We start from the raw sequence: 26,643 nt of genomic DNA, 5'->3' as shown, positions 1-26,643 counted from the left end.
CCTGGGCCACGAGAAATGAGGTCTCAGAACAAAGAGCACTGCCCTGCCCCTCTGGGGGCCTGGATGCTGATGACTGCGGGAGAGGAGGGATTCATTTCCCAGATTGCCCAGCCTTTCCTGTCAGCCCAGTCAGACACATGTTAGACTCTAACATTTTGTATAGTTTAATCCCTCCTCAGCACAAAGACAAAGGTAGTAATCATGATATTATTAAAGAAAAGGGCTTTATTTATGGAAGAACTGTGATTTAATTTTACACGTGTTTATAGAGGTGTGTGTGTGTATATATAGATCCCCATTTGTGGTCTGAACACATCTTTATTATTAACTATGTGATCAAATAACAGCCTTCTTATTTTGGAGAAAGAAAATAGAACTTATTTAAATGAGATTGAGTCACGCTTATGTGGTGGTATAGTGGAGAGAAAGTACTTTCTTGTCTGATTTAAACTCTACCCTGTTTCCTCCTCTGTCAGATAGGGACAGTCATGCCTGTATTACATGATTAGCGTGAGGATGAAATGAGCTGTGCGTGTGACGTGCTCAGTAGACAGAAGGCATTCCACAATGGCGGCGCGTGTTCATACAGAGAGGTTATTTCTGGGAAAACGATAGGTCCTTTGTATATTCTTTGAGTGGTAGTCATGAGGAGAGTAGTTATGTTAATATGAGCTGAAGTAGATGGGAATAAGCGCTTTTTGGGCCCCTGCTAAATGAGAGTCGGTCTACAGGTTGTCTCCTGAAATCTTTAGATTCCCCCTTATTTTCCGTGACTTACAAATGAACGCACTGAGGCTCAGGTTAAACATTGTGCACAGAGTGTAGTTGAAAGGGTGTACACTCCTCCGTTGACATTCTGGCTCTGCCCTTGTTCCCTGTGTGACCAAAGGCAAGTTACTTAACCTCTTTGAGCCTCAGTTTCCTCACTGGTAAAATGGGTCAGTGGCTGACACACAGATTGGGTTAGTCCTAGGTGTGGCCAGCTGTGCTCTTCCCACCATGTGCAGAAATATGTTTTGAGGTGGGGCCGGGTGCGGTGGCTCACACCTGTAATCCCAGCACTTTGGGAGGCCGAGGCGGGCGGATCACCTGAGGTCAGGAATTCAAGACCAGCCTGGCCAACCTGGTGAAACCCTGTCTCTACTGAAAACACAGAAATTAGCTGGGCGTGGTGGTGCGTGCCTATAATCCCAGCTACTTGGGAGGCTGAGGCAGGAGAATCACTTGATCCTGGGAGGCAGAGGTTGCAGTGAGGGGAGATCGCACCACTGTGTTCTAGCCTGGGTGACAGAGCAAGACTCCATCTTACAACAACAAACAAACAAACAAACAAAAAGAAAAACAGAAAAAAAGAAATATGTTGGGAGGCATGTGGTGAATTGTGGCTTTTATCTTTTTCTGCCATCTGTTCCCAGGACAAGAATCAGGGTTTTGTTTTGTTATTTTGCTTTAGAGACGGGGTCTCACTCTTGCCCACGTTGGAGTACAGTGGTGTGATCAGAGCTCACCATAACCTCGAACTCCTGGGCTGAAGCATCCTACTGCTTCATCCTGGCAAGTAGCCAGGACTACAGGTGTGCGCCACCATACCCAGCTGTTTTTGTTATTTTTTGTGGAGACTGGAATCTTGCTCTGTTGACCAGGTGGTCTTGAACTCCTGGCCTCAAGCAACCCTTCCATTTTGGCCTCCCACAATGTTGGAATTACAGGTGCGAGCCGCCTGGCCAGGGATCCATTTTGGATTAAGACACACCAGTTGAAAACGGACTCCCTTGGTACCGAGTGGCAGAAAACCCCCACTTCAGTACTACGGTAGGAGTGAGTCCCAGAGGGAGGAGACACAGGAGCGTGCTCTTCCCTCCCCTGCCACCCCCACCCCGCTTAAGCACCAGGAAGTCCAGCTTCTTACCCACCGGGACTTAGAATAGTAGGGGCACACACATTGTGCTCCCCCAAAAATGTCTGTAGGATTGAATTACCTTAATGACCGGAGACCACGTTTTGGTAAACTGGATATTCCGATATACATTGTATAAAACAGGAAGGTGCTCATTTTCCTATTTGCAGGTGACATAGTTAATGTTGTCTTAGGCTGGGCGAACTTTTATGGTAAACTCTGGCCTGACTTCACAGGAAGAAGGGTCACAGATGGCCTGTAGTCAAGTCAAGGTTCTTATCGGATTTTCTGTAGGAAAGAGTAGACCACTCAGGCCAGGTTCGATGACAGCTACTTCACTGCAGCTCAGGCCAGCCTGAGGTTTGGAGTTGGCTATAGTCAGTAATGGCAATTGCTGAAGTTCTCCCGGAAAGATATTTAAATGTCACACCACTCCCAACCCCCTTCAAATGTGTAGTTAGCCAAAGTTCTTTTTTTTTTTGAGACGGAGTCTCACTCTGTCACCCAGGCTGGAGTGCAGTGGCGCGATCTGGGCTCACTGCAAGCTCCGCCTCCTGGGTTCACGCCATTCTCCTGCCTCAGCCTCCCGAGTAGCTGGGACTGCAGGCGCCCGCCACCACGGCCGGCTAATGTTTTGTATTTTTAGTAGAGACCATGTTAGTAGTTCACCGTGTTAGCCAGGATGGTCGCGATCTCCTGACCTCATGATCCACCTGCCTCGGCCTCCCACAGTGCTGGGATTACAGGCTTGAGCCACCGCGCCTGGCCATTAGCCAGAGTTCTGCTGTGCCCATGGTTCTCAAAGTGTGGTCCCAGAACCAGCCACATGAACATCACCTGGGAATTTGTTGGAAATACACATTCTCAGCTCACTGAATAGTTCATTAGCTAAATAAACTGATTACCCAGCAAAGGTGGATACATTTCTATTCTGTTATTGTGTTTGAGTGATACACTTTTCTCAGTTAACTTTGCAATTTAAACCCCCACCACCCCACTCTGATCCACACTGAAGCTGGAGAACCCCTGCTTCCCTTTAGTCCCTGAAGCCTTCCCAGGCATTTCTCCTTTTGTCCAAGGGAGGCCTGCAGGCTGCCAACGCTCTGACTACTGCCTTGTTGGAGAGTCAATATTTTCCATACCCAGATTCATGTTTGCCAGGGCATTGCATTGTTCAGAGCATTGTTGAGAGCTAGAGGTTCTCTGATTCCTGCTATAGTTTTTTTCCTGGTCAAAATGAGTATTTGGTTACAAATGCTTAAAATATTTGCCAAGTTGAAGTTACTGTGGCCACGCCCAGTACCACAGGACTCCGGGCCTTCAGTTGTCCATTTGTCTTTGTACAGGACTAGATCCTATTTTCAGGATCACCAGCCCTGCCCCTAGATGGTCTCTCTGCTCCCCTTGGTTTTGGAATGGGCCCTGTATCTTCCTAAGAGAATAACTGCTCTGCCCGCAACCCCCCGCCTGTTAATTTTCCTGAAGAGCACGTCTGTTTTATCTGTGGAGACCACCTCGTGAGATGGATAGTGCCTCTTTCTTTGCATGGGCTACTTAGAAAGCTTTGTTGGCAAATCTGTGTCCCATCTGTAGCAAGTAGCCAGGCCCTCATACCTTGCTGTTTGTCCTGGTCTCACTCTTGGATCTCATTTCTCTTCCTTTGTCTTTTTTTTTTTTTTTTTTCCCAATGACAGACTTATTTTTTTAGTTCATTTTGTCTTGTATCCCGTGATACTTTGCCAGCTGCCTTGATTCATTTTGAAAGGAAGGAATTTAAATGGAACACTTCCTTGTTATGAGATACAATGGATATGAGACAACTAGCATTTAGTAAATGATGTCTTTTAAGTGACCGTGTACACCCGGATCTGTCCGAGTCCAAACCCCATGCCACTCTATCATGTGGACAGGGATTCAGTTACAACATTTTTTAAACCTCAAAACCTAACAGAACTGGTAATACAGGTGGAGATAGCCAAATGAAGGCAGTTTAGACAGAAGGCCCTTTTGTGGATGTTAAGTCTTCCTTCAACATACAGTCCTAAATCGCTCTAAAAGGAGAGTAATGGAAATTGTGGCATGAACAATCTCTTCATGAGGTTAGAAATGCCTTAGAAACACTTAGCTAAATAAACTGTCTGATTACCAAGCAGTGGTGGCTACACTGCAATGTATGATTCTGTTATTGTTTGAGTGATACACTTTTCTAAGTTTACTTTGTAATTTGAAGCCCAGATGTACTTACTTTTTAACAAAGTAGGTTTACAAGCTTTTCATAGGTGCACCTGCTTCTGAATTAACCTCAACCCAAGTTGCCTCCGGCAGTGCTCTCAGTGAGTCACATTGGGTGTCTGATTTACTCATTGTATGACCATAGCCTTGTGGCAGATGGTAAGCCCACCCCTTCCCCTCTGTCTCCCCCATCCTCCTACAGATGCAAAGGGGGAAAGAAGGTACTTATGTCCACCATTTACTGAATATTCACTGCATGCCAGCCAGGCACTGCGCCAGGTACTTACTCAGCTTCAAGTTTTCTGAAATGTGGTGCTAGATGTTAATCCCCTCTTTAACTTGGGTAATAATTTGAAATAAGCTGGAACTTTTACACATTTGAGTATGAAAATGGATGCTGAGCCGAACTTACTAAAGTAGAACTTTTGTTGTTCTTGCAGAATCTCCACTGATTAAGAATCAAGTGGCATAATGGATATACAAGTGCTTTGGGCTATTATACTTTTGTACAATGGAAGAGACTATTACATAAATGATATTGTGGTGGTTTGACAGCTTTAAGGGCCTCTCATTAGTAGGGAAGAGCATTTGAGCTGTTCACTAAATAGAGAGCCCAGACGTTGTCTTTATTGGGTTGGGGAAGTCTCTAGAGAAGTCTTCTGGCATGAGAGCAACGTGTGTTGGAAATGGACCTTTACAACTATGAAACACAGATAATTGGGGTATAAAGATGGTATCTTGGCACCTAGTTATTCTCATTTGGATCTGGGGAGTATTTAAAGTCTGTAGGTGTAGAAACCCTGCAATGAGAAGAAAGGAGAGGAAATGTGTTTATTGAGTGATAGGGATATGGGGCAAGTGTGTGCTTGGCATGGACCATGTCTCCACATAAGACCATATCCTCCTATCTAGCCCCTGCATCTTGTTCTTATCTGCCAGATAGCTTTCTCCCAGACCTCAATACTTTTTTTTTTTTTTTTTTTTTTGCCAGTGTTTAGCCATCATGGATCCGTCCCAACTAAAGAGTGATTCTTGTACCTGACAGATGCTCTGGTGTTACCCTGGTAACCCCATGTCCCTGACTCACTTAGATATGCAGGGCAGGATCTTCTGCATTAAGAATGCTCAAACCTGTTTCTTGGCCTTGTTCCAGATCTTTGAACATTTATGGGAGAGGCTTGCCTAGTCTTAAAGATGTGCTAAACTGGATATCCTCATATGGAAAAAAGCCTTACCCAGTCTTCAGAAAAAATAAAACCTAGACTGGGCATGGTGGCTCACGCCTATAATCCCAGCACTTTGGGAGGCTGAGGCAGGTGGATCAAGACTAGCCTGGGCAACATGGCGAAACCGTGTCTCTACCAAAAATACAAAAAAATCAGTCGGTTGTGGTGGTGCACACCTGTAGTTCCACCTACTTGGGAGGCCAAGCTGGGAGGGTCACTTGAGTCTGGGAGGCAGAGGTTGCAGTGAGTTAAGATCATGCCACTGCATTCCAGCCTGGGTAACAGAGCGAAACCCTGTCTTTAAAAAAAAGAAAAGAAAAGAAACAAAAAACCCAAAACCAATCTCCTCTTAGTATGTGTTAGATTGTGAAATGATGCTTCGGTATGATGTCCTCTTAAAGCATTTTAGGGAAGGGAAGTTTTCAGAAAGGCTTTGTTTTCCAGTGACATAGTGGTGACTTGGTGGGTTCTCTTAAGTTACTTGCATTTGGAAGTAAATTTACCACCATGCCCACTCACAGGCCAATCTGGGTAAAGAATGTCTTGTTCCAAGTTAATGCTTACAAACTATGCTTAATTAATCTTTCAGCCATAGCTGAAAGCAAAGTTAAGGATTTTGAAGGCAAAGGCTCTGGTTTCTCCTTCCCATGTCTGAAAACCGCCCTTAGCCTGCACAAGGTGAACAGTGGAAATCATTGGTGAGGAATGGCCACCCCCTGCCCTCTTTACTGTGTAGGAGCACAACTGATGACGAAAGAGCAGGTGAGGTATGGACCAAAAGCTTGGGGGCGTCTATAGATTAGACATTTTTTTCATACCTTTCAACACAAATCAAGAATGAATGTATGAATTTTACGTAGAATGGAGGCCTTCTTCAGATTCGTGTCATTAAGAAAATCTGCTTGACTTTTCTGAACTTCACACTGAGTGTAGTGACTTTGTGTCTTTGTTTTCTCCTTCCACCGCCCATGGGCACGCAGCACGTGTGGAGTGAGAGCGAGGACTGCCTGCCTTTCTTGCAGCTAGCACAGGATTACATCTCCTCCTGCGGCAAGAAGACACTCCACGAAGTCCTGGAAAAAGTCTTCAAGTCTTTCAGACCTGTAGGTGCCTGCTTGGCTTCTAACCACAGCTTGTTTTCTATGGTGATTGTGTTTAGAATAACAGGGGTGGTGGGGAAGGTGGGCAAAACCTGGGATGACTAATTGTTTTTCTCTTGTCTGCCCTGTGGCTTAGAGATAGCAGCCAGTATAGGAGGGGTGGGAGGAGAGGGACGGGATGTGACACAGCTGTTTGCTGCAGGGATGATGGTTATTTCTAGCATCACTTGAGTTGAGAATCCCTGATGGGGGGGAAGCAAACAGATCCTTTATGAGACAACTGAGTATTCCTGTTCTCCTCCAGGAGACTTAGAACCATGGCACTTGCAAGCCCGATGGAGGTTCTTTTATAATAGTGGGGCCTATATTTGGGGATTGCTGGGAAGCTGTATACAGGTTATATTAATACCTCCACGTTTGTGGGTATGGAAAGGGATGAAACTGGATACTGGCTCTATTCTATTTTTAAAAAGTCTCTTATATTAGCTTACTGTTGCTTTGTTTTCCCCTTTTGGGATTTAGGAATGTGTATTTCTGTGGCTAGCTGACAGTCTGTTTTCATTCTAGCTGATAAACCTTTAAAATGAATACTGACTTCTATTTTGAATATTATCTACTTCTTTCTATCTTCATTGGAAGATAAAGTCCCATCACCAGTGTCTCAATGTTTCCCCTAAGTTCAATTCCCTGCCCACTGTAAATACTGCACATGTTCAATGGTACTTGCTAGAATTTCTATTTATTTTTTCAAATCTGTTTTAATGCTGTCTCCTCTGCTGCATTTTCCAAGCTTTTATCCTGTTTCTTTGAACATAGTAGGCTTGGTTGCATAGTAGACTGTGTCTGATGATACTTCATTTTGTAAGTCTGTTTGGTCTTCTCTTGTTTCTGCTAGTTCTCAGACCTGGTATGTTGTTTCTGTGTGTGTGGGATTATCTCTGGGTACTAGTTACTGTATTTGAAAGTTTACATGTAGGAATAAAGCAAGGCCTGAGATGACAGTACCTTCCTCCAGAGAGGATTTTTGTTTGCTTCTGTCAGGACTTGGGGGCCTATTAGTCTGAGACACCTTAGCACAGTGTAAGGCTTGTGGTTCTCCGATGGCTCCCGGGGGTGAGAAGGCAGGATGCGGGTCTGGCCTCCTGTGGCTCCTCCTGGTTCTGAGGGTGTGGGCCTCTGGGGGCTTAGCTTCAAGTGGGGATGGTGTACAGTCTGCTCCTTTGGAAGACCCTGGACTTTCACTTTGGTCCCTCTAGCTGTTAGAGTAGCACGAGAAAGCAGTGAAGTTTCTAGCTGCTTCTTCCAGGTCAACAAATGCCCTCAGGACAAAAGCAGCTTTTTATATTTGGCTTACCTCTCCTGGTTCATACTTTATATTTAAGAAGCTGTTTTTCATATTTAATTCAGCTTTTTTAGTCATTCTCAATGAAAGAGTTGGGCCCAGTCACTTTGTGCACCATTATAAGAAGTGGGATTTCACTGGCTTTTGTCACTCTGATTTGCTTAAGCAAATGATAGAAATCAAATAGAGTGACAAAAGTCACTGAAATCCCTTTTTTGTTTGTTAATTTTCTAAGCCAGTTTGGCACATTCAAAATAGAGACTTGACTTAAAAGTACCAGTCTGTCCCACATTCATTCATTCATTCAATAAATATGTATTGGGTACCCACTAGGCACATGGCACTGTGTACTGCATTGTTCCTGGCACTGGAACTAAAGCATGAGAAGCTTAGATCTCACAGAGCCTGTGCTCCAGTGGGGGGAGACAGGATAGACAAGGACACACGTAATGTTGTGAAATGATGCTAGTGATTAAGTGCCAAAAAGAAAGGAATCAGGGAACGGGGTAAAAAGTGTCAGGGGTCCTGGAATTTTTGAGTAGGGAACCAGGGAAGGCTTTGCTGAGAAGGTAACATTTGAGGAAAAACTTGGAGTAGAGAGTGGGCCATGAGGGAATCTAGGGGAATAGCATTTTCGGTAGAGAAAGCAGCAGGTATGAAGGCTTGGGGTTGGACGACACCTGTGTCCAGGGAGCAGGAGCAGCCAGTGTAGCTGAAGGAAGTAGAGATAGGTGAGCCGGAGGAATTCCAGGAGTCTTGCAGTCACAGAAGGACATGGGCTCTTACTCTGGGGTGATGGGGAGCCCCCCAAGGGGTTAGGCAGAAGAGGGATGTGACCTGACTTCACGTCTTGAAAGTCTCTCTCTGATGACTGTTGAGAATAGGCTGTGTAAGGAGGGACAGATTGGCCACTGAGGAGGCCATTGCTGTCATCCAGGTGAGAAATAGTGGTGGCCTGGACTGGAACAGTCACGGCGGAGGTGGAGTGAGGGGTTGGATTCTGGAGATACCTTGAGAGTAGACCCAGCTGGACTTGCTGGTGGATCAGAAGTGGGATGTGGGAAAAAGGGAGAGAAGGGGGACTCCTGAGTTTCTTGTCCAAGCAGTGAAGGGAATGGCCTAGCCATCTACTGAGATGGGGAAGGCTGCAGGGGTGGTTGGTGGGGAGTTTGGGGTTGGTAATGTCAGAGCTCAGTTGTGGACATGTCAGTGTTGTAAATGCCTGTTAGACATCGAAGAAGGGAGATCACATTAGGCAAAATTAAAAAGAAATGGATTCCTCTAAATTTTAACTAGAAGAATACCTGTTGGCTAATGCGGTTCGCTTTGCAGCAGGTTTCCTCGCAGGGGCTCACTCACTGGCCTGCCGCCGGCTGCTCTTTGTGGGTGTTGTCTGTGGTGGCAGGCAGCCTCCCCTCCCTGCAGGACTGGCTCACCTGGGAAGGGGAGCTCCAGCCGGGAGTCACTGTGCTGTTTTTCTTTACCAGGTCTCCGGTTGTGTTTTGGAAACCAGGCTAGCCACATGTAAACGAGGAAACAAACGTGGTCCAAAAGAAACCTGGATGCGTAGCTGAAGCAGTTGGATTGGTTGAGGATGTTCTTTCAGGTGGCGCTGAGATGTGTCACGCGGGCCCACAGCTTTGATTTGCTGTAGCTGAGCTTCCAGGTTTCGTTTCTGAAGTGGAGCTTTACCTTGTGGGCAGGGATGTGGCTCCCCAGGTGAGGAGGCCTTGACCTGGCACAGCACGCCCTTTGGTGAGGAGGTTTATGGGCTGGGCCGCCCTCTGGCAGGGCCTGTTTGCCCGAGGGCAAGGCTGGTGGGAGGCACCTTCCGGGGCTGGTAAAGATGGAGTGCTGAAGGCCTCAGGTTTCTCCCAGTCAGGATGTGCCCCAGACTGGATGAGAAGGAGCGCCACAAACCCGAATAAAGGACCACAGAGATCCCTGGAGAAACTTTGATACACTCCACCTCCACCAAATAGAGCGCTGCTTCCCGATGGCACCATGTATCTGTTTGTTTTATATAAGGGAGCTTTGTTAAAAATAAGACATAGGTAAGGGTTTTGTTGCTGTTATCACAGTTGAAAGTATCTGTAGAAGAAACGATTACCCAAATGCTATAGCTTATCAAGTGGTTAAACCAGCACATCATTTCCCTGAAAATACACGGGAGTCTCATCAATCCATGCAGCTGCTTTTGTGTTTATCCTGGGCCAGCCCCAGGAGGAGGGTTTTTGCCTTTCTCTTAGAGCAGCCCCATCCCGGGCTCTGCACGCCTCTTTTCCCTTGGCCACCACATTGCCAGCCCTTTCCCCCTGCAGGCTCTTCAGAGAGGTCAGTTGCTATTTGTTGACGGCCTTCTACTGTCCTTTGGAACATCAGTCAGACAAATTCAGTTAACTTTGCTGAAGCTTGGGCACTCTTGCATCCATAGGCCAAAAGAGGGGTATCACCTCTGGCCTTCCTCAGCGGTCCTGCCCACAAAGCTAAAGCTATGCCACTTTATTTAGCACTCTTTTTACACTTTCAACATACAAACTTTGGGCCGGGCATGGTGGCACATGTGTGTGATCCTAACACTTTGGGAGGCTGAGGTGGCAGGATCTCTTGAGTCCAGGAGTTTGAAACCAGCTTGGGCAACATAGTGAGAACCTATCTCTACAAAAAATAAAAACACCACACCAGGTGTGGTGGCACTCTTGTGGTCCTAACTACTTGGGAGGCTGAGGTGAGAGGATAGCTTGGGCCCAGGAAGTGGAGGTTGCAGTGATCCATGATTGTACCGTCGTGCTGCAGCCTGGGTGACAGCGTGAGAGCTGTTTAAAAAAATGAAAAAGAAATACAGACTTCATAGCTATACACATTATCCCCCTCTCACTTGCTAGCCTTCCCCCTAACTGAAATAATCAATGTCTCAAAGTTTCCGCTCCCCCCAAGAAATCTGTTGCTGGATTTGAACGTTTAAGAAAAGGTCTCCTTTTTTCATTTAAGCCATCTTACTCTTTTATCTTTCCTCTACTTCATCATGTTTTCAACAAAATGTATCAGTCTTCTGCTGTTGCCACAACACTGCTTCGAAGGCGAGGGGCCAGGCCTAGGAGGCCCAGGTCTTGCCCTCAAGGAGTGGACTTTCTGGTAGGAGAGACGGCCACATAAATGTACAGGAGAACCCCATCACAAGACAGAGCATGCATTTGGGTCCAGATACTCCTCTAGATGCCGTGCATGGCAAGTGAGGAAGTCCTATTCCCTGCTCTGCCTACTGCACTCTACTGATTCTTGGGGGAGCTGTTTCTATGAGCATGTTCTGCAGGGGGTTGCTTGTCATCTCTTAACCCAATTACAAGGGAACAGATACAACAGTCATGAAGAACCCAAGCTCTGTTGGCAGGCTACCTGGATTTAAAGTCTCAGTTCTACCACTTGCTGGCTGTGTGACCTTAGACAAGTTACTTAACCTCTCTGTTTTTCAGTTCATTTGTAAAATTAGAAAATTAATGATGATAGTTCCCTTAGGGTTGCAGTGAAGATTAATGGAGTTTTTGTTGGATACTCAGTACAGTGTGTTACCCATGGTAGGCACTAAGTCATTGTTAGTATGATGTGGATGGGATGAGGATACTAGACAAAATACTGTGGAGAAGTGAGCAGGTTGCCGTTTGGGGGAACCTTAGATTATTGGTGAAGAGAGAAAACAATTTGCTAAGTGATTTCAACATGAAAAGGCATTAGAAGGGCAAGTCAAAAGTTTATCAACATTGGTTTTGGTAAAATTACAAACATTCACTGAGCACCTGATCCACACGACTCACTGTGTTAGGGGCTAGGACTCCAAGGAGGACCAATGGATGCTCCTGTCCTCCCAGAGGGCCACGTGGCCAAAGCGCTCAGGGTTACGGATAATTTTTATTTTCTTCTTTTCCACATTTTCTAAGTTTTCTGTGATCACATTATCAGAAAATATATTTTTTAATGAAACTCTGTGGCTTCCAGTGTATTCGAAGTACTAGGAGTATCAGTGTGAGCAGGCTCATTGAGGAACAAAGCCAGGCAGTGGCTTCATGAGGAGGTGGGACTGAAGAATAGCAGGACCTAGATGTGCTCAGAGCAGGGGCAGGGCTGGCCCAGGAGGAAGTCCAGGAAGGGTCCATCTTGGCTGCCTCAGCTCCATTTCCTTAGAAATGGCTCCATGTGGTGGAAGGTAGACCTGCTCTGCCCTGTCTTGCTCCCATGCCGTTTGGCCTCTAACAGGTACACTTGGCCTCAGTGCCCCCACCTTTAAAATGGGGGCACTACTGATTTAGCTGTCTTGTGGATTCATGGGGAACTTTGAAATCAGACTGAGAACCCAAAGGATTGTCAAAACCCAGACACTCTTAAATTTAGTCTCAGTTTCTGGCTTCTAACAGGTATTAGGAAATGTTTATTGGATGGGTAATTGAGTGTGGATTCTGCTGGCCATCTTCCCTCGAGTGACCCACACTCCACTCCAGTGACTTGCTAATGTTGATGACTCAGAGAGGTATGATTTTTACCTATTTTTCTTGCTACTGTCATATCCAAATGGCACATGTATGCAAATGACAATGCCAGGCAGGCTGTTGTTGGCCCCCGCGAGCAGGTACTGCTACTTGTAGTGGTTTCAGAAACCCCCATCTATCACTTTGGTAAGTGTGAGTTGGATAATCATCAGAGCCTTGCATTTTTCTTAAGTGACCCTCCGTTGACAGTTGCTGGTCATATGTGATTGAGCTAGAGAATGAAACAATGGCTATGGACCTAAATAATGGTGATCATGCCGTTCAGTTTTCCCCACCATCTTTTCATGTTTTATATTTAATGTCAACTGACAGACTTACTGCTGGGTGGAAAACAGTTTACAAGGGAAGAAATAGCCTACTATTTCCAATTTAGCAGCAAAACTAGATTTTATCTTTGCCCTTTCGAATCCTCTCAAAGTGTTATGGGCTTAACAAGGAACTATTGCTTCCTCGAGTGTATTCTTCTCCTTACCAACACTGTGGACGTTAGGGTCCTGAGTCCCCTATTGCCCTTGCAGTTTTTTGTGCTGTTTGGTTGCTGCTGCTTCCACGGCCCACCCTGGAGGTGGATCCTGTGGTGCTTGTAGATTCTCACTCAGTTGGCCCAAGTCCTCTCCCTGGGGTTGCTGCGTGACTCTGCGTTTCTTCTCTCAAGAAGGAGAGACATTTTCTGCCAGAAAAATCCCCCTAATTCTAGTTCACTGGCATGAGCAAGATTGGTATTTTCAGTTTGCCACGAGTGGCTGGAGAGCTGCGGGTTAGATCCCACAGGAAAATCCTGTGTCCCAGAAAAAGTCCAATTCTTGCCTCTACTCATGGAGTCTGGTCAAGAGCCTGGAAAAGAGAAAGAATCCACCTGTGAGAAGCTGCCTGGGTGGGTCAGGGAAAGTTTGATGCGAAAAGATTATGCACACATGTGGGTTTCATAATAAACATTGAATGTTGACAGTTTCTCTTTTTCTTTTTTTCTTTTTTCCTTTTTTTTTTTTTTTAATCACTCACGTTATGAACATTCAAACCATTCTCTTTTTGAGAAAGTATGATGGCCTCAAAAGGTAAGAGAGTGCCTCCTCCTGCCCATTGTGCTACATCCATCTTGCCACCCTTTTATCCTTAGGGTCAGGACCCCACCAGGGGTTTCTGCATCCTGCCAGCATCATTATCATGAAGATAAATGGTGCCACATTTCCCAAATACTTTAGAGTTCTACCACCCTTGGCTCTTGGACTAACAGTATCCCCATCACCTGGGAGTCTGTTAGGGATGCAGAATCGGGTCCAACTTGAGACCTGTTGAATCAGCATCTGCATTTGAGGTAGATTGCTGAGCACATTATCCACACCTACACATAGTTAAGAAGAGAGACTGCTTAAGGGGAGTCCCTGGAAGGTGCATACAAGGATCTCTGAAGCCACAGGGCACGTGCTCGATGCACCAAAGCCACGGTTGATTGGCTGTGCTCTCCAGGGCATAGACACCACCTCCCCTTCTTTTATGAAGACCCTCTAGCCCACTGTGCTGAGTGCCCCCTCCAGAGACAGCAGCTGCTGAATGCCAGCTCAATATGACCTCGCGTAGTTTACACTATTATCCAAAAGACCTGGAGTTGGCTCTACAGATAACAGATACTCGCTTGGGTCTGAGGAGCTGAATTCTCCAGAGTTGGCAGCTCTGCCTTTCGGGTGCAACCTGTTTGGATGCATGGGCCCCAGCAGTGCTTATGTGATCACCGATAGCGCAAAGGAAGCTTTGTGGACAGCAAGACCCGGAAATGCCAACTCTCTTGTCCAGAGTGAGCATAAACTCTTTTTCCCAGTCAACTGAAAAAAAATTCACTGAAATAGGAATAAATGATTATAACTGTCAGGGATAATTTAAATATACCAGTCACTTTCATTTTTTGGCCCACCTTTTCGGTATGAGAATGTGTGGTTGCAGTAAAAGCCAGGGCTCCAGAATTCTTCCCAGTCTGTGTGTATGCCTGTCTCTTCTTCTTGACTGTTGAAAATTGGGATCCAGAAGTTAAATTTAGACTTGCCAACCATAGGTGGGATTGAGCATAGAGGTGAGGATGCTAGATTACTACATATCTGTATGATATGTCCCTTAGAATTCCAGGCAGTCTATTTCTGGTGCTTCCTATCCATGCTTCCAAATTGTCCCTCCTCATAAATGTGGACATTAGCATTTCATATTGCTTTTTAAAAAAAGATTTATTCCCCAGTGGAAAACATTGAAACCTCCAGCTAATAGGAATAGCATTAACAGCTGAATGGGAGTCTCCTGGGTGGCCTGGTGGGTAGGGGTGTGAAGTCTGCTATCAGATCACCCAGGTTTGAATTGAATCCTGGCTCTGCCACTTACTGGGTGACTCTGGGCAAGTTACTCAACCTGTCCAGGTCTTATCTGTAAAAGGGGGACAATAAAACTGTCCAACACAAGGTTATTATGAGGAGCAAAGGAATTAATGTGTGTAATTCTGCTTACGACAGTGCGTTTGCTGTGCCAAACCCCCTTTTTATTTTATTTTATTTTATTCTAATCTATTTTATTTTATTTTATTTTATTTTATTTTATTTTATTTTATTTTTTAGTTGGAGTCTTGCTCTGTCACCCAGGCTGGAGTGCAATGGCACGATCTTGGCTCACTACAACCTCTATCTTCCTGGTTCAAGTGATTCTCTCATCTCTGCCTCCCGAGGAGCTGGGACTACAGGCACACGCCATCACCCCCGACTAATTTTCATATATTTAGTAGAGATGGGGTTTCACCATGTTGGCCAGGCTGGTCTCAAACTCCTGTCCTCAAGTGATCTGCCCGCCTCGGCCTCCCAAAGTGCTGGGATTACAGATGTGAGCCACTGTGCCTGGCCTTAACCTCAGTAGGGAAGGCACCAGGTTCAAGAGGCCAAAGAAGAGACCCAGAGCCAGCAAATGAGACATGGGGTTTTACTGTACTGACATACAGGGGAGAGAGTCCAGCGGCAGGGGCTGGGCAGGAGAATTGCCTTACATGCAGTCCAGTGGCGGCAGGCTGGACCGAAGAACCACGTGGTCCCGTGGTGGTGGGCTGGGCAGGAAAACTGCAACCTCCTGCAATCAGTGTGCAGTGTATATAGGATTTTCACTCAACACCCTCCCGCTAATGACCTCCACCTGGCAACATTCATTTAACCCAGAACACAGGGCCAATTTTAATCCTCTATAATGACCCATGTTCCCTGGGATAGGCCATAGGCTCACGTGTTTCTACTCTCTTCGCCACTCCCGGATTCCCTAGCTCCTTAGAGATAATATAACTAGATTACATTACGTTACGTTACGTTACATCACATCACATATAGTTATGTAGGGCTCCATAGTTTGCAGATCATGGCTGCCTTCAATCTCTCATGTCAACTCCATAGTTACTATGTGAGATAGAGCGGGTATCGTGGCTCCCGCTTTACAGAGGACACTGAGGCTCAGCAAGGTGGTGACTTGGCAGAGGTCCCCAGCTAACTAGTGATCTGGCCTCTGGACTCTAGTGTCAGTGTCTTTTTCCACACACCCTCTCAATAAATCTGTAGACCCTACACTAAGATGCCTCAAAAGTCCAGAAGGCCACAGAGAACTGCCTCTCCTCTTTCCCCTTTCCAGAAGGGCAGTGAGTGAGCAGCTCTTGAAAGAGCAGTCAGAAAACTTCCAGCCCAGGGACCTGTCAGTAAGTGCGTTGGTTTCATCTGAGGTAAGGTAGGGAGCTGGGAAAAGGAACAGCAGAAGAGAGGTGGTCATGGCTACATGCTTGGTTTCCTGGGTCTTTTTCAATAAGGCACCCTAAGCTGAAGAGAGGGAGGGTATTTAGTGCTACCTATGGTTTGGGTCAATATGAATCACCTAGGGGTGTTATGGAACAGAATCACCCATGGTACGTCTCTTTCGGATAAAGACGGCAAAGATGCAGATGCACACCTCAGCTGCACCCTTTTCATCCAGGACAGCCATTGCTAGTTGGCCACAGTGTTTTCCATGGGGTCTTAGAATCCTCCTGAAACTCCAGGCAGCCTCTCCCTGTCAGGTCTGTTAAGTGAGAGGAAACCAACTGGTCATTTGTGTTTTAGTGACATCCCTTCAGTACAATGAACAGTTATATATATATTGTTCAGGTGTTTAGGTAATTTTGCAGCTCCCGGTGGTGGCAATAGTATTTCTATTTTACCAGCTATTTAAATGTTACCACTTACTCGACACTTTCACCTTGCTGTGTCATTGAGCAGCTCTCCAAATAAAAAATTGACCACCAAGTGTAGTCATCCACGTGCCTTACGACTAGCCATCTTTTCTCTCTTTAGAGGCAAACTTTGTTTTTTATTCCATTTATGAAAATCTGGAAGGGAGACAGGAGCTGGAAAAAGAGACTTGCTTCTCCCAAGCACACTCAAGATCGGAGCACCCACTCCGGGGAGCTGAGAGCGCTCTTCCTGCCCTTCCCCTCTACGTCCACAGAGTCTCTGAGGCAGCTGCAGCATGCCCAGCTCTAAGGGGCGAGCATGTGTCTGCAGTTGGCTGTGTACGCCTTGGCAGGCCACGTGCAGTGTGACCAACAATGCCTAGCAGATGATTTTGTCCTGAATGTGTTCATAGGACGCTGGGAGACCTGGGAGAGCTGCAGCTGGAGAACTTCAGAGTGAAGGCATTATTTTCATCAGGACTCCCTTTCCCTTTCCCCATTTCAGCAGTGGGAGGGAGTGAGAGGAAGGGGGTGACAGGACACTAGGGAGGCAATGCAATTGAACAGAATGGTCAGTCTTCTTTTTACTGTCTTGATGCAGTTAGTGTTTAGATCACTGGGGCCACTCAGTGAAGGTGCTTGAAAGTGATGGCCCTGGACACCCCTGTGTAAGAAGTCCTTGGGCCACAAGCAGACTGTAGATCTAATGAAGGCACCAGGAGACAGAAGCCTGGTTATCACAGGCAGGCCTGACAGCCAGGGCTGTGGCTTCCTGCCTGCACCAGGAGGTGGTGTTCTTATTGATGAGGCCTAGCAAATGGCACTTGGTTTCTAACCAAAGACCAGCCAGTGCTTTAAAAAAAAAAATGTTTATTTTGAACTTCCCACATAATTATACAGCAATTGGAAAATGCAAAAAGATAAAAAGGAAAAAATTACCCATAATCTCACAATCTTTAAAAAAAAAAGGCTTAAAATTTGAGTGTATTTTACTGAAGTCTTTTTTCTATGCATATGTGTATAAATTTTAAGAACTCTGGATCAGGTGTGGTGGCTCATGCTTATAATCCCAGCACTTTGGGAGGCCAGGGCAGGAGGATTGCTTGAGTCCAGGTGTTGGAGACCAGCTTGGGCAACATAGTGAGACCCTGTCTCTATTAAAAATATGTAAATATATATACACACACACATATATAAAGAAACTCTGGGCCGGGTGTTGTGGCTCATGCCTGTAATCCCAACATTTTGGGAGGCTGAGGCAGGCAGATCACGAGGTCAGGAGATTGAGACCACCCTGGCCAACATGGTGAAACCCTATCTCTGCTAAAAATACAAAAATTAGCTGGGCGTGGTGGTATGCGCATGTAGTCCCAGCTACTCAAGAGGCTGAGGCAGGAGAATTGCTTAAACCCTGGAATTAGAGATTGTGGTGAGCTGAGATTGCGCCACTGCACTCCAACCTGGCAACAGAGCGAGACTCCGTCTCAAAACAAACAAACAAGAAAAACTCTGTATCATAATAAAAGTGCTGTTTTGTCATGCTCTTTTTACACTTATGTGCATCTTTTTTATGTCACGTCATTCAAAAATGCCATTTTGAGTGGATATATAAGATTCCATTTCAGTAACACCATAACCATTTTGCTGTTGAACATTTTAGTTGTCTCTACATTTTTAGAAATGTGTTACAAATAATAGCACCAATGAATAATAGCACCATGTGGTTTTAGGACAGAAAATACAGAATCAGTTTTTGACATCTTGGTGGGACAGTCAGCACAGTTCATTTCATACTACTGCTGACATCCCAGATGTGTGTGCGGGCACATAGCTAGCTCTCTGTGCATATGTGGTGCCACATTTTGATACTTAAAAATAGAGACTGTCCAGGCTCCCCAGTAAAACCTAGCTCTTTGGGCACTCATCCATTGAAGGATTGACATTTCTGTCTAACAAGTTTATGAAAATCATTATAGGGGTGGTTGATGGGGAAGTCTGCAGCTGCTGAGTTAAGTGCTGTTTACTGTGGATCTGATGCCTTTGGTTGTCTTCCTGCCTGTGGTCCATTTGGTGCTCACAGCTGCTTTTCTCTTGTTCTCTCCCTGTAGTTACTGGGGCTTCCGGATGCAGATGACGATGCGTTTGAAGAGTACAGTGCTGACGTGGAAGAAGAGGAGCCAGAGGCAGACCACCCCCAGATGGGGATCAGCCAGCAGTAAATCTGGGGGCTCCCCTGAGAAGCAGAGTGAGCCCCACGGTAACCTAGGCGGGGTCACTGTCCCTCCTGGGTTAGCATTTTGCATTAGCACTTCGAAATAGGACGTCTGGCTCCCAGCATCCAAATTAAAATGAAATACCTTTTTAACGACCACAAAATATCTGTGATGAGCTTTGCTCAGAAGTGACCTGAATTTCACTCCCGCTTCAGTGGGGTTTCTATGGAGTTGTCTTGGTAGCCTTTGCCATTTTGAATTTAGAGTCCATTTTGTGGCTGACTATTCTCTTGAGTTTATGTTGGAGAATTAACATTCGCTGACTCGAATGTAGAGAACTCTGAATGTATTAAGGATATGTTTTGAGTCCTCACAGGTGACCTTACTGAGGGAAAGCATGGCAGAGAAGAAATGCAGTCTGCACTTTTTATGTACTTTTTAAGTGTCCGTAAGTGAAAGGTTTCGCTTATAAAGCATGAATTTTAATATCTAGTCATTAAACTGCACAAGTGCAAATACAAGGGCAGGAAAGGATAATCACTTAGCTTTGGAGTAAGAGGGTAAGAGAGGCCCAGAAGCCTTTAAGTGTTTTGCCATTACTAAGTTACCTGGGTATGTAGCGACTGGTTCGTGGTTAGGTGTAAATGTTACTTGCTTGTTCGATTGCTTCAAAACATGCTAATTCCAAAGCCACTTTAAAAGTCTATAGTGGAAAATATAGATAGGGTGAAAGATATAATTTATTGATTTTTAAAGCTGTTTATAAGCCGTCCCACGTATAAAATGAAACATTTTACCTTCTCTCTTTCTAATGAGATGGCCACTTGTTAAATCATGAAAACATCCAGAATCCAAGTGCCACTTAAACTTTGAAGCCATAGTTAAATTTGATAGAAAAGTAAACCAGGATTAAAAGTTCTTACAAATATAATAGAATCCTTCTTTACTTTTTAAGTCTTTTATTTAAAAAAAAAAAAAAAAAGCCAAGAAAAGGATTCCATTGTGTAATTTATTTAAAAATTTAATCACATATCTCGAGGGACTTAATTGTGGTGTATTTGTAAAGGGACATGAAGGTAGGAATCTTTTAATCGTGGGTTAGCTTGGTTAAAAGGGGACGTTTTAATAATCAAGATACTCAGACAACTCACAGAAACAACTTCTGTAATAACTGGAAATACTGCTGTTATCATTTCGCCAACAATTACTTACTGGGGAAATCCTTTGTAATGCTAACATGGAATTATTCTTGGACCCTTCTGCATCCCTGGTTCTGGTAACTTAGGATGTGGAATGCCTCCTCTACAACACTAGATTAAACCTAACATCTGGGGTGGGTACGTTTAAACAGTCACACATGTGCCTGTTAGGTTGTCAAAGTTTTGAATTAAAAACAAGCAGTAGCAGCAGAGGCCACAGAACTTATGGGAGTCTTGTATATCTTCCAGGCATGTCGGTGTAAACCTGATTGTCTCGACATTCTCTGTTTAATTGATTGGTGCTGTGAGGAGTTCGGCTGCTCGTGGTAAAACAGCGTACTCCAGTTTTAAGTCATCGGGTAAAATAATAGTACAGTGGTTTCCATCTGTGCTTCAGTACCCACTTTCTGTTCTTTTCTTGAAAAGTCATACTAAAGGTTAATTTCAAGTAAAATGAATTTCCTTCTGAGTAGCCTATTAGTAAAACACAACTTAGTGTTTCTTCCATTGGGGTGAGCATATTCTGCCCTTTGCAGCCCTGCCTGTGTTCTGATTGGCTCCATTCATGAGCAAAGGTGATTGTGAGCTGTATATTACATAGATGTCGCCCAGGTTTTGTAACCTCCATTTTAATGCAGTAAGCCCACAAGAATGACTTCTGCAAGTGAAATGAGGAAGCTTCACTAGCTTGCTCCATTGGAAGGTAAACTGAAATTTTATACATTGAAGCTTAAAATCCAAATTTACATATGTTTGGAAATGGAATGGACATTAACATAAAATGTATTTTATCAAAAAAGTGTTTAGACTTTGACCAAATACATGTTGGTATTATCATGTTAATGTTCTCTGTTTATAAAAATTGAGTGGAGATAGACTCAGCCATTCTGTGGGCTGATGAGAATTCTGGGCTTTGTTTTGCACCAGGGGTAGGAGACAGAGAACATGTCCGTATGTTACTTAATTTCCATTGCAAAATCCCAAACAGCATTAGCAGATCGAATTGTTTCCCCTAAAACTTCCTTTTTCTGAATGTGTACACATCCCTTCTTGCGCTCACACACTTGCCCACACACTCACTTCTTCCTGAGCTGTGGCTGCTCTAAGCAGGGCTGTGCATGGTGCAAAGCTGCAGTCAGTGAGCCTGGCAGCCTGTGGTTTCTGTTATGGAAATGGTTCCATGGTGAAACATGCCCCTGACCCTTCACAGACTTACACGTATACTCACCAGGAGGTGGCAGCGGTGTGGGAGGAGTGTTGACCTTGGACGCAGGAGAGACACCTGGGTTCTAGTTCCAAGTCGGCAAAGGATTGTGTGACCTTGACAAGTCAGTTAACTGATCGTGAACAAGGGGCGTTCGCCCTTCCAGCTGTAAACACTGCCCTTCTGTGCCTGCCTTATGTGTGTGTGTGAGTAAGGAGCAACAGTCAAGGAAACTTTTAGGGATTCGAGAAGAAAATACATGCGGGATCTTGCCCAGGTGCTGCCTTTAGGATGCTGACCCCCGCACTACCTTAGAACATGTTGGTCTGTGAGTGCCCAAACCCCTGAGGGCTCGATCTCATGGGGCTGATGAAATTCTCTTCCTTAAAGGAAAGGGAAAGGTGAGGCCCCAGAGGACTTATCTCAGCTGTATATGCTCTGCCTGTGGAGACATGGCTTTTCTTTGTGTCATGGCAGACTGGGGCTTTGGAAGTGGTGTGTGTTTATCTTACCCGAGAGCGGAAGATGTGTAGGAAGAACAGCTGGAAGAAAGTGAAAGATGAGTACCAGTACTTTTTGCCATGTTATCCAGTAGAGAGAAAGTGACAGTGAAAGTAAAGAGAGAGAGAAAGTGTGTGTGTGTGTGTGTGTATGTGAGAGAGAGAAAGAGAGAGAATGAGGAATGCTTGATTGCTTGCTGATCACTGGGCCAGCTCTGAAATCCGAAATCATGCCTTGATAACATTACAAAACCGTGATCCTGGGTTTGAGTGAATCCTAGAGACTTTGTTTGTTATGGCTGCCTGGTTTCCTCAGCCTGATCACCATGTCGAGCAGACGTCAAGGAATCAGAGTGAAGTACGGAGCCAGGGAGGGAGGTGAGGCCCCGTGCAGTGCCTGTCACCACTGTGGATTCACCTGCACTCAGGTGTCCATTCCTGTCTCCCAAGCCCAAAGCAGCACATGATGCAATTTGTTTTCCAACAAGCAGAGTGTGAAAATTCTCTTATGTAGGGATCCTCCTTGTGTCCTGGTGCCAGAATTAGGTTTCCAGTGTACTTCACGAAAACTTCTCTCCTTTATAGTTGCTGTCATTTTTCATGTATAAACAGAAACCGTCTCTAGCACAATATATTTTTGAATATTGTTTCTGTTTCTTAAGAGCACAATGTATATGGACCTAGGGGAGCTGTGGTCCCAAGTGTCACTGGAATTTATATTTTAGGAATAGGCTTTGCATGTTAAAATTCACAAGTTGGGAAACTGGTATGAACAGATCTGATTTCCCACAGAGAGGCATGAAGGAATAGGTGGGACTTAACTTGGGGTGGGAGGAGATGAATGAAGGAAAATGGGAGAGTTGGGGTCTGACAGTTACCACCTGAGCCCCAGGAAAACTGTTTTCATTTTCACGGCTCTCTCACTGGGGGCCTGCTTTCCTCGAAGGAACTGACTGTATGTTGAGAGGCAATGCCTTGTGTTGGCATGGCTTTGCCACTGTAAAGGTGCCCCCCAGCCAAGGAGACCAACAGGGACCCTGCTCATCTGGTGGGTATCTTTCCTTCAGTAAAACCAGCTGCCAGCCTGAGAAACCTGTCTTTCCCAAGCGCAGGCAGATCTGAGAGGGGCTCCAGGCATCTGGCGGGTAAATCACAAAGCAAACTTGGGTCTCCTTGGCAGCAGGGAGGAAGCAGGAGTGCCCCCTCAGGCCAGAGGGCAGGGCCCACCTCCTCACCGTGCTTCAGGGTTGTAGAAAGAGCACAATTAATGCTCAAGCGATCACAGACCCCTCTCCCCTGCAGTGGGTGTTAGCTCCAAAGAGATGCCATTGCCGATCACCCAGTCTTCGGAGAAGCCTAAAATTTCTTTGAATTAAAAACTGATCCTCTTTCATAAAGACCCAGTCACTTCTCCCAGTTTAGTGATAACAGGTATGACACAAGAAGCTGAAGTCTTTTAGATTTTATGGAGAGTAGTTCTGAAACCTGCCAGAATGCTGGTAGCCTGTGGTGTCCATGGCGATGGGTGTCCATGGTAAAATATCTATAGCTCCTGCTTAGCGGGCAAATTGTTAAATAATATGTTGCCTTTTATATTTTTATTTAAATCTGGATTACAAAAATATAGTACCCATGAGCATTTCATGTTAGAAACCCCATTTAAAGCACTGTAAGGCTGAATAGGCACAAGCGATTAAAAGTATATGCCAGGCCACATAAAAAGAAATGTTTTAATTTGCTTAGAGCTGTATTCAAGTTGTTCGGCACCAGAGAGAAAGCTGACAGTCTGTTCTTTGTAAACTGCCTTTTCCTGTTTTTCTGTTTTGTTTTGTTTCTCGAGTTTCATTTTTTACTAAGCCCCTTCTGATACCTAGGCAGATAAAGATAAGAGCAGTGCTCGGTACAAATGTCAGCTCTGAAGAGGAGGAAGTCAATCTTCAATGCTAGGGCAGATCTTCACTATCCATGGTCCAGTCTTAATTTGAGCATGAGAGCAAAATTTAGTCATCTACACAAGAAGCAAAAGCAAGGAATAGTTGTTGAGCTTTTGTTTTTTGGTTGTTTCTTTCTTTTTTTTTTTTTTTAAGGCAAGAAGTGTTGCCGGTAGGGTATGTGTGCTTTCTTTAAGAAGTCTTCCTATTTCCTTTCAAAGAAATCTCTTGTAAATTACAAAACTGTGAAATGGGTTGCCAAAAACTGTTGCCCTTCGTTAGATGCTTCAAACAGTGTAAATCCTGTACTGCACCCTGTCCACCTCTGCTCCCTCCTCCCTCCCCTGAGATTGAGGACCTCATCCGACCATGTAATTACCATTCGCTTGCTATTAAAGAGCCTTTCAAACTCTGGTGGTGTTTGCCTCTTTTTTTTCTGCCTCCACAATGTTTGGTCCTAAAGGACACCTAATGTGGCTTATAAATGAAGAACAAGGAGTAAAGGACCGGCAGCTCGCTCTGTGGTTGCTGTGTGTGAGGAGGCTGGGGGAAGAGAGGGAGGAGCTGGTGACATGAAACACTGCCATTGTTCAAAGATTAATCATTTCTGTGTGATGCATTCATATGTCTATTCTGATGCTATAACTGGTAGTTAGTAATTTTCTTCTTTGAACCAATACTTTAGTTTTGTGTTTGAGAATCCTATTTTTTTCTAGCCTACTTAGGAATTCTTTGTGGCATCAATTAGAAATCTGTATTCTGTGGTCATTCTATGACATGACACCATGTCTCCACCACCTTCCTCCTGGTTATTTATTCACTAAACATGGCATTTAAATAACTTATCTGGAAGTTGATGGTAAGTTCTGTTATTTGATTAAGAGCAAGTTTCTTTCTCCAAATGAATGGGTCTCCATAGAGAGACCCATTAGATTCGATTAGATTTGAGATTGGCTTCACAGGCACAGCATAAAGGCTTGTGTGTATGTTAGATAGTGTGTGGTCCTTTGTTTTCGATGCCGCTGTTAGAGATTGTACTCAAGTGGTGAGCTGTGTGTCAGCATTTCCAATCCCGCTCGGCTAAGGTAGTGGTGCAGCAGCGGGGCAGGCGAAGCCTTACTGATGGACTGCCTTTGTTACAGTTATTCTATCCGTCTCAGAGATAGAGTTCATAAAATGCAGGTTGGCTCCTTTAAGTGCAGGGACTGGTGTTAAAAATACCCACGTTTCCCCCTCGTAATCATTCTGAAATCAGTGGCCGAGGGCAAGAGGTTCTAGCCCAGACTCCTCCTGGGCTGACTGTGGCCCTAGGCATGTCCCTTCCCCACCCCACCCCATTTCCGGCTTTGTTTCCTCATCTGTAAAAATAAAGAGTGGGGGACTTGTCCCTGAGTTCCCTTTGGGCACTAGCCCTGACTTGTCTAGGGGAGTCAGGAGTCAGTAGGGAGGACAAGAAACACAGTTATGGAAACACTCACAAAACCAGGGTGGGGCGGCCAGGATTGGCAAAGCTGTCCTGGGATTCTGAAGCCCTTTTCCCTAGGATCCCTTTTGGAATTGAAGACGCCAGCTGATACTGTGGCTGTGTGTTAGTCCGAATGCTTATGTCCCTGCACGTTTCTTCTGCCTTCCCACACCTTCCTTCTCTTCGTGAAAGTAATAAGGAGTCAGAACTACAACAAAATGAAATTGGGGTGTTTAGCTTAGGGATGTAATCAACAGCCTCACTCCCTTTAGAAATTAGCCTTGTTTCCATAGTGAAGTTGGGCCGAGTGGGATCCTCCATTGTCCTAGAGTTCATTGTGTACAGGTGTGGGTTGAAGGACAACAAAATAAAACCAGACCCACCACCCAGCATTTAGACCGCACACCGGGGCTGGACTAGGAGGACTTGGTGTCCGTGTACCCGAGTGTCTGTCGGGGTGGCGTTGGCCGGTGCCCTGCCAAATCGGAGTGAATGAACATTCCTGTCTCTATTTAGCAGACTTGGCCCTTTGGAAACGCAAGAAATGCATCCTGAAAAAGCTGGCACTGTGCTTCCCTCTTAGGGCCACCATAGGCAAAAAAATTCGAAGTACTTTCCCTGTCTCTGACCCTCCTTTTTTCCTTTTTGGAGTAAACAATGACACTTGTAATGATCTGGGCAAGTTTTAATTAGGCAGTCAAGGAACAAGGTAGGCATTTTTTAAGGGATCATTTAAAGTAACAAATATTTTATCCTTATTTTGTAGGGAAATATGGCAATAAATGTTCAGTGTAAAAACCAGCAGTAAAATTAAGTTGGCCCTTTGGGATGCTTTTTAATTAGAAGCCTCTAGAGGTCAGCACCACATAAAGAAAGGGCTTCTGAGTTCAGGGTATGATGCCCATTTCCTTGTGGAGCTTTTGGGAAAGGAGGGTTGGCAAATGTCCAGGCTGGGGAGGGAGAAGTGGAGAGCCTTTTTCTTTATACATAAATCCTAACATTTGACTGGGTTGTTTTTTTCCCTGCTCACCCATCTTTCTCTGCAGCTCGCACACCCCTACATCACACACTGTCAGTTCGATAAACATGACTTATTGACCAGTCAACGAAGCGTTCCTTTCAGCTCATGCTGAGAAGGGCTGGGGAGATGCCGAAGATGAGATGGAAGGCACATTGCATTTTGCTTGGAGCAAGGTGGGAGGATGCTGGGTGTTCCAAGGCCTTTCAAAATATTTGTTAGCCCACAGCCTGTTAAACTCTGCAAATTGCAGTGGAACGTCAGGAAACACAGGTTTCTCCCTAGAATCCATATCTGGCTCCCTGAAGCCTGCACAGATCAGGGGTGGGCTGGGGGAGGATTTGAGCATCTTCAGGAGGTCTGGCCAGAACTGAGATAGTTGGGATCCCCTAAAAACTTGTAGACATGCCTGTGGATCCCCAAAGTACAAGACCCACGAGCTCTGTGCAGCGATGGCCGCAGGCTTCACAGACCACTTGAGTTCAAGTCCAAAACCAGAGGCAGCCTTGGGAGGCCACAGAGGCTCCCAGCGTTGCCCCGGGGTTTCATTTTGGCCCAGCAAGGA

General features: G+C 45.3%; 1 protein-coding gene across 3 annotated transcripts in view; it reads left to right on the top strand.

Annotated features, from left to right (window-relative positions):
- The window catches only part of MTURN (maturin, neural progenitor differentiation regulator homolog), a 29,137-nt gene extending 5,130 nt beyond the window's left edge, over nt 1-24,007 (top strand). Inside the window, exons 2-4 of one of the 3 annotated variants that reach the window (XM_077996974.1) lie at nt 6,336-6,458; nt 18,657-18,793; nt 20,210-24,007. In XM_077996974.1, the coding sequence (XP_077853100.1) occupies nt 6,336-6,458; nt 18,657-18,767 (234 nt within the window). In that variant the 3' untranslated portion in view covers nt 18,768-18,793; nt 20,210-24,007. Of the gene's footprint in view, nt 1-6,335; nt 6,459-18,656 lie in introns of all 3 variants that reach the window. The other 2 variants (XM_077996973.1, XM_015133777.3) reach the window with 2 other exon arrangements.
- Nucleotides 24,008-26,643: the final 2,636 nt, after the last annotated feature.

This window comes from Macaca mulatta, chromosome 3 (assembly GCF_049350105.2).
Source record: "Macaca mulatta isolate MMU2019108-1 chromosome 3, T2T-MMU8v2.0, whole genome shotgun sequence".
NCBI lineage: Eukaryota > Metazoa > Chordata > Mammalia > Primates > Cercopithecidae > Macaca > Macaca mulatta.
This window is presented reverse-complemented; position numbering and strand designations above follow the sequence as displayed.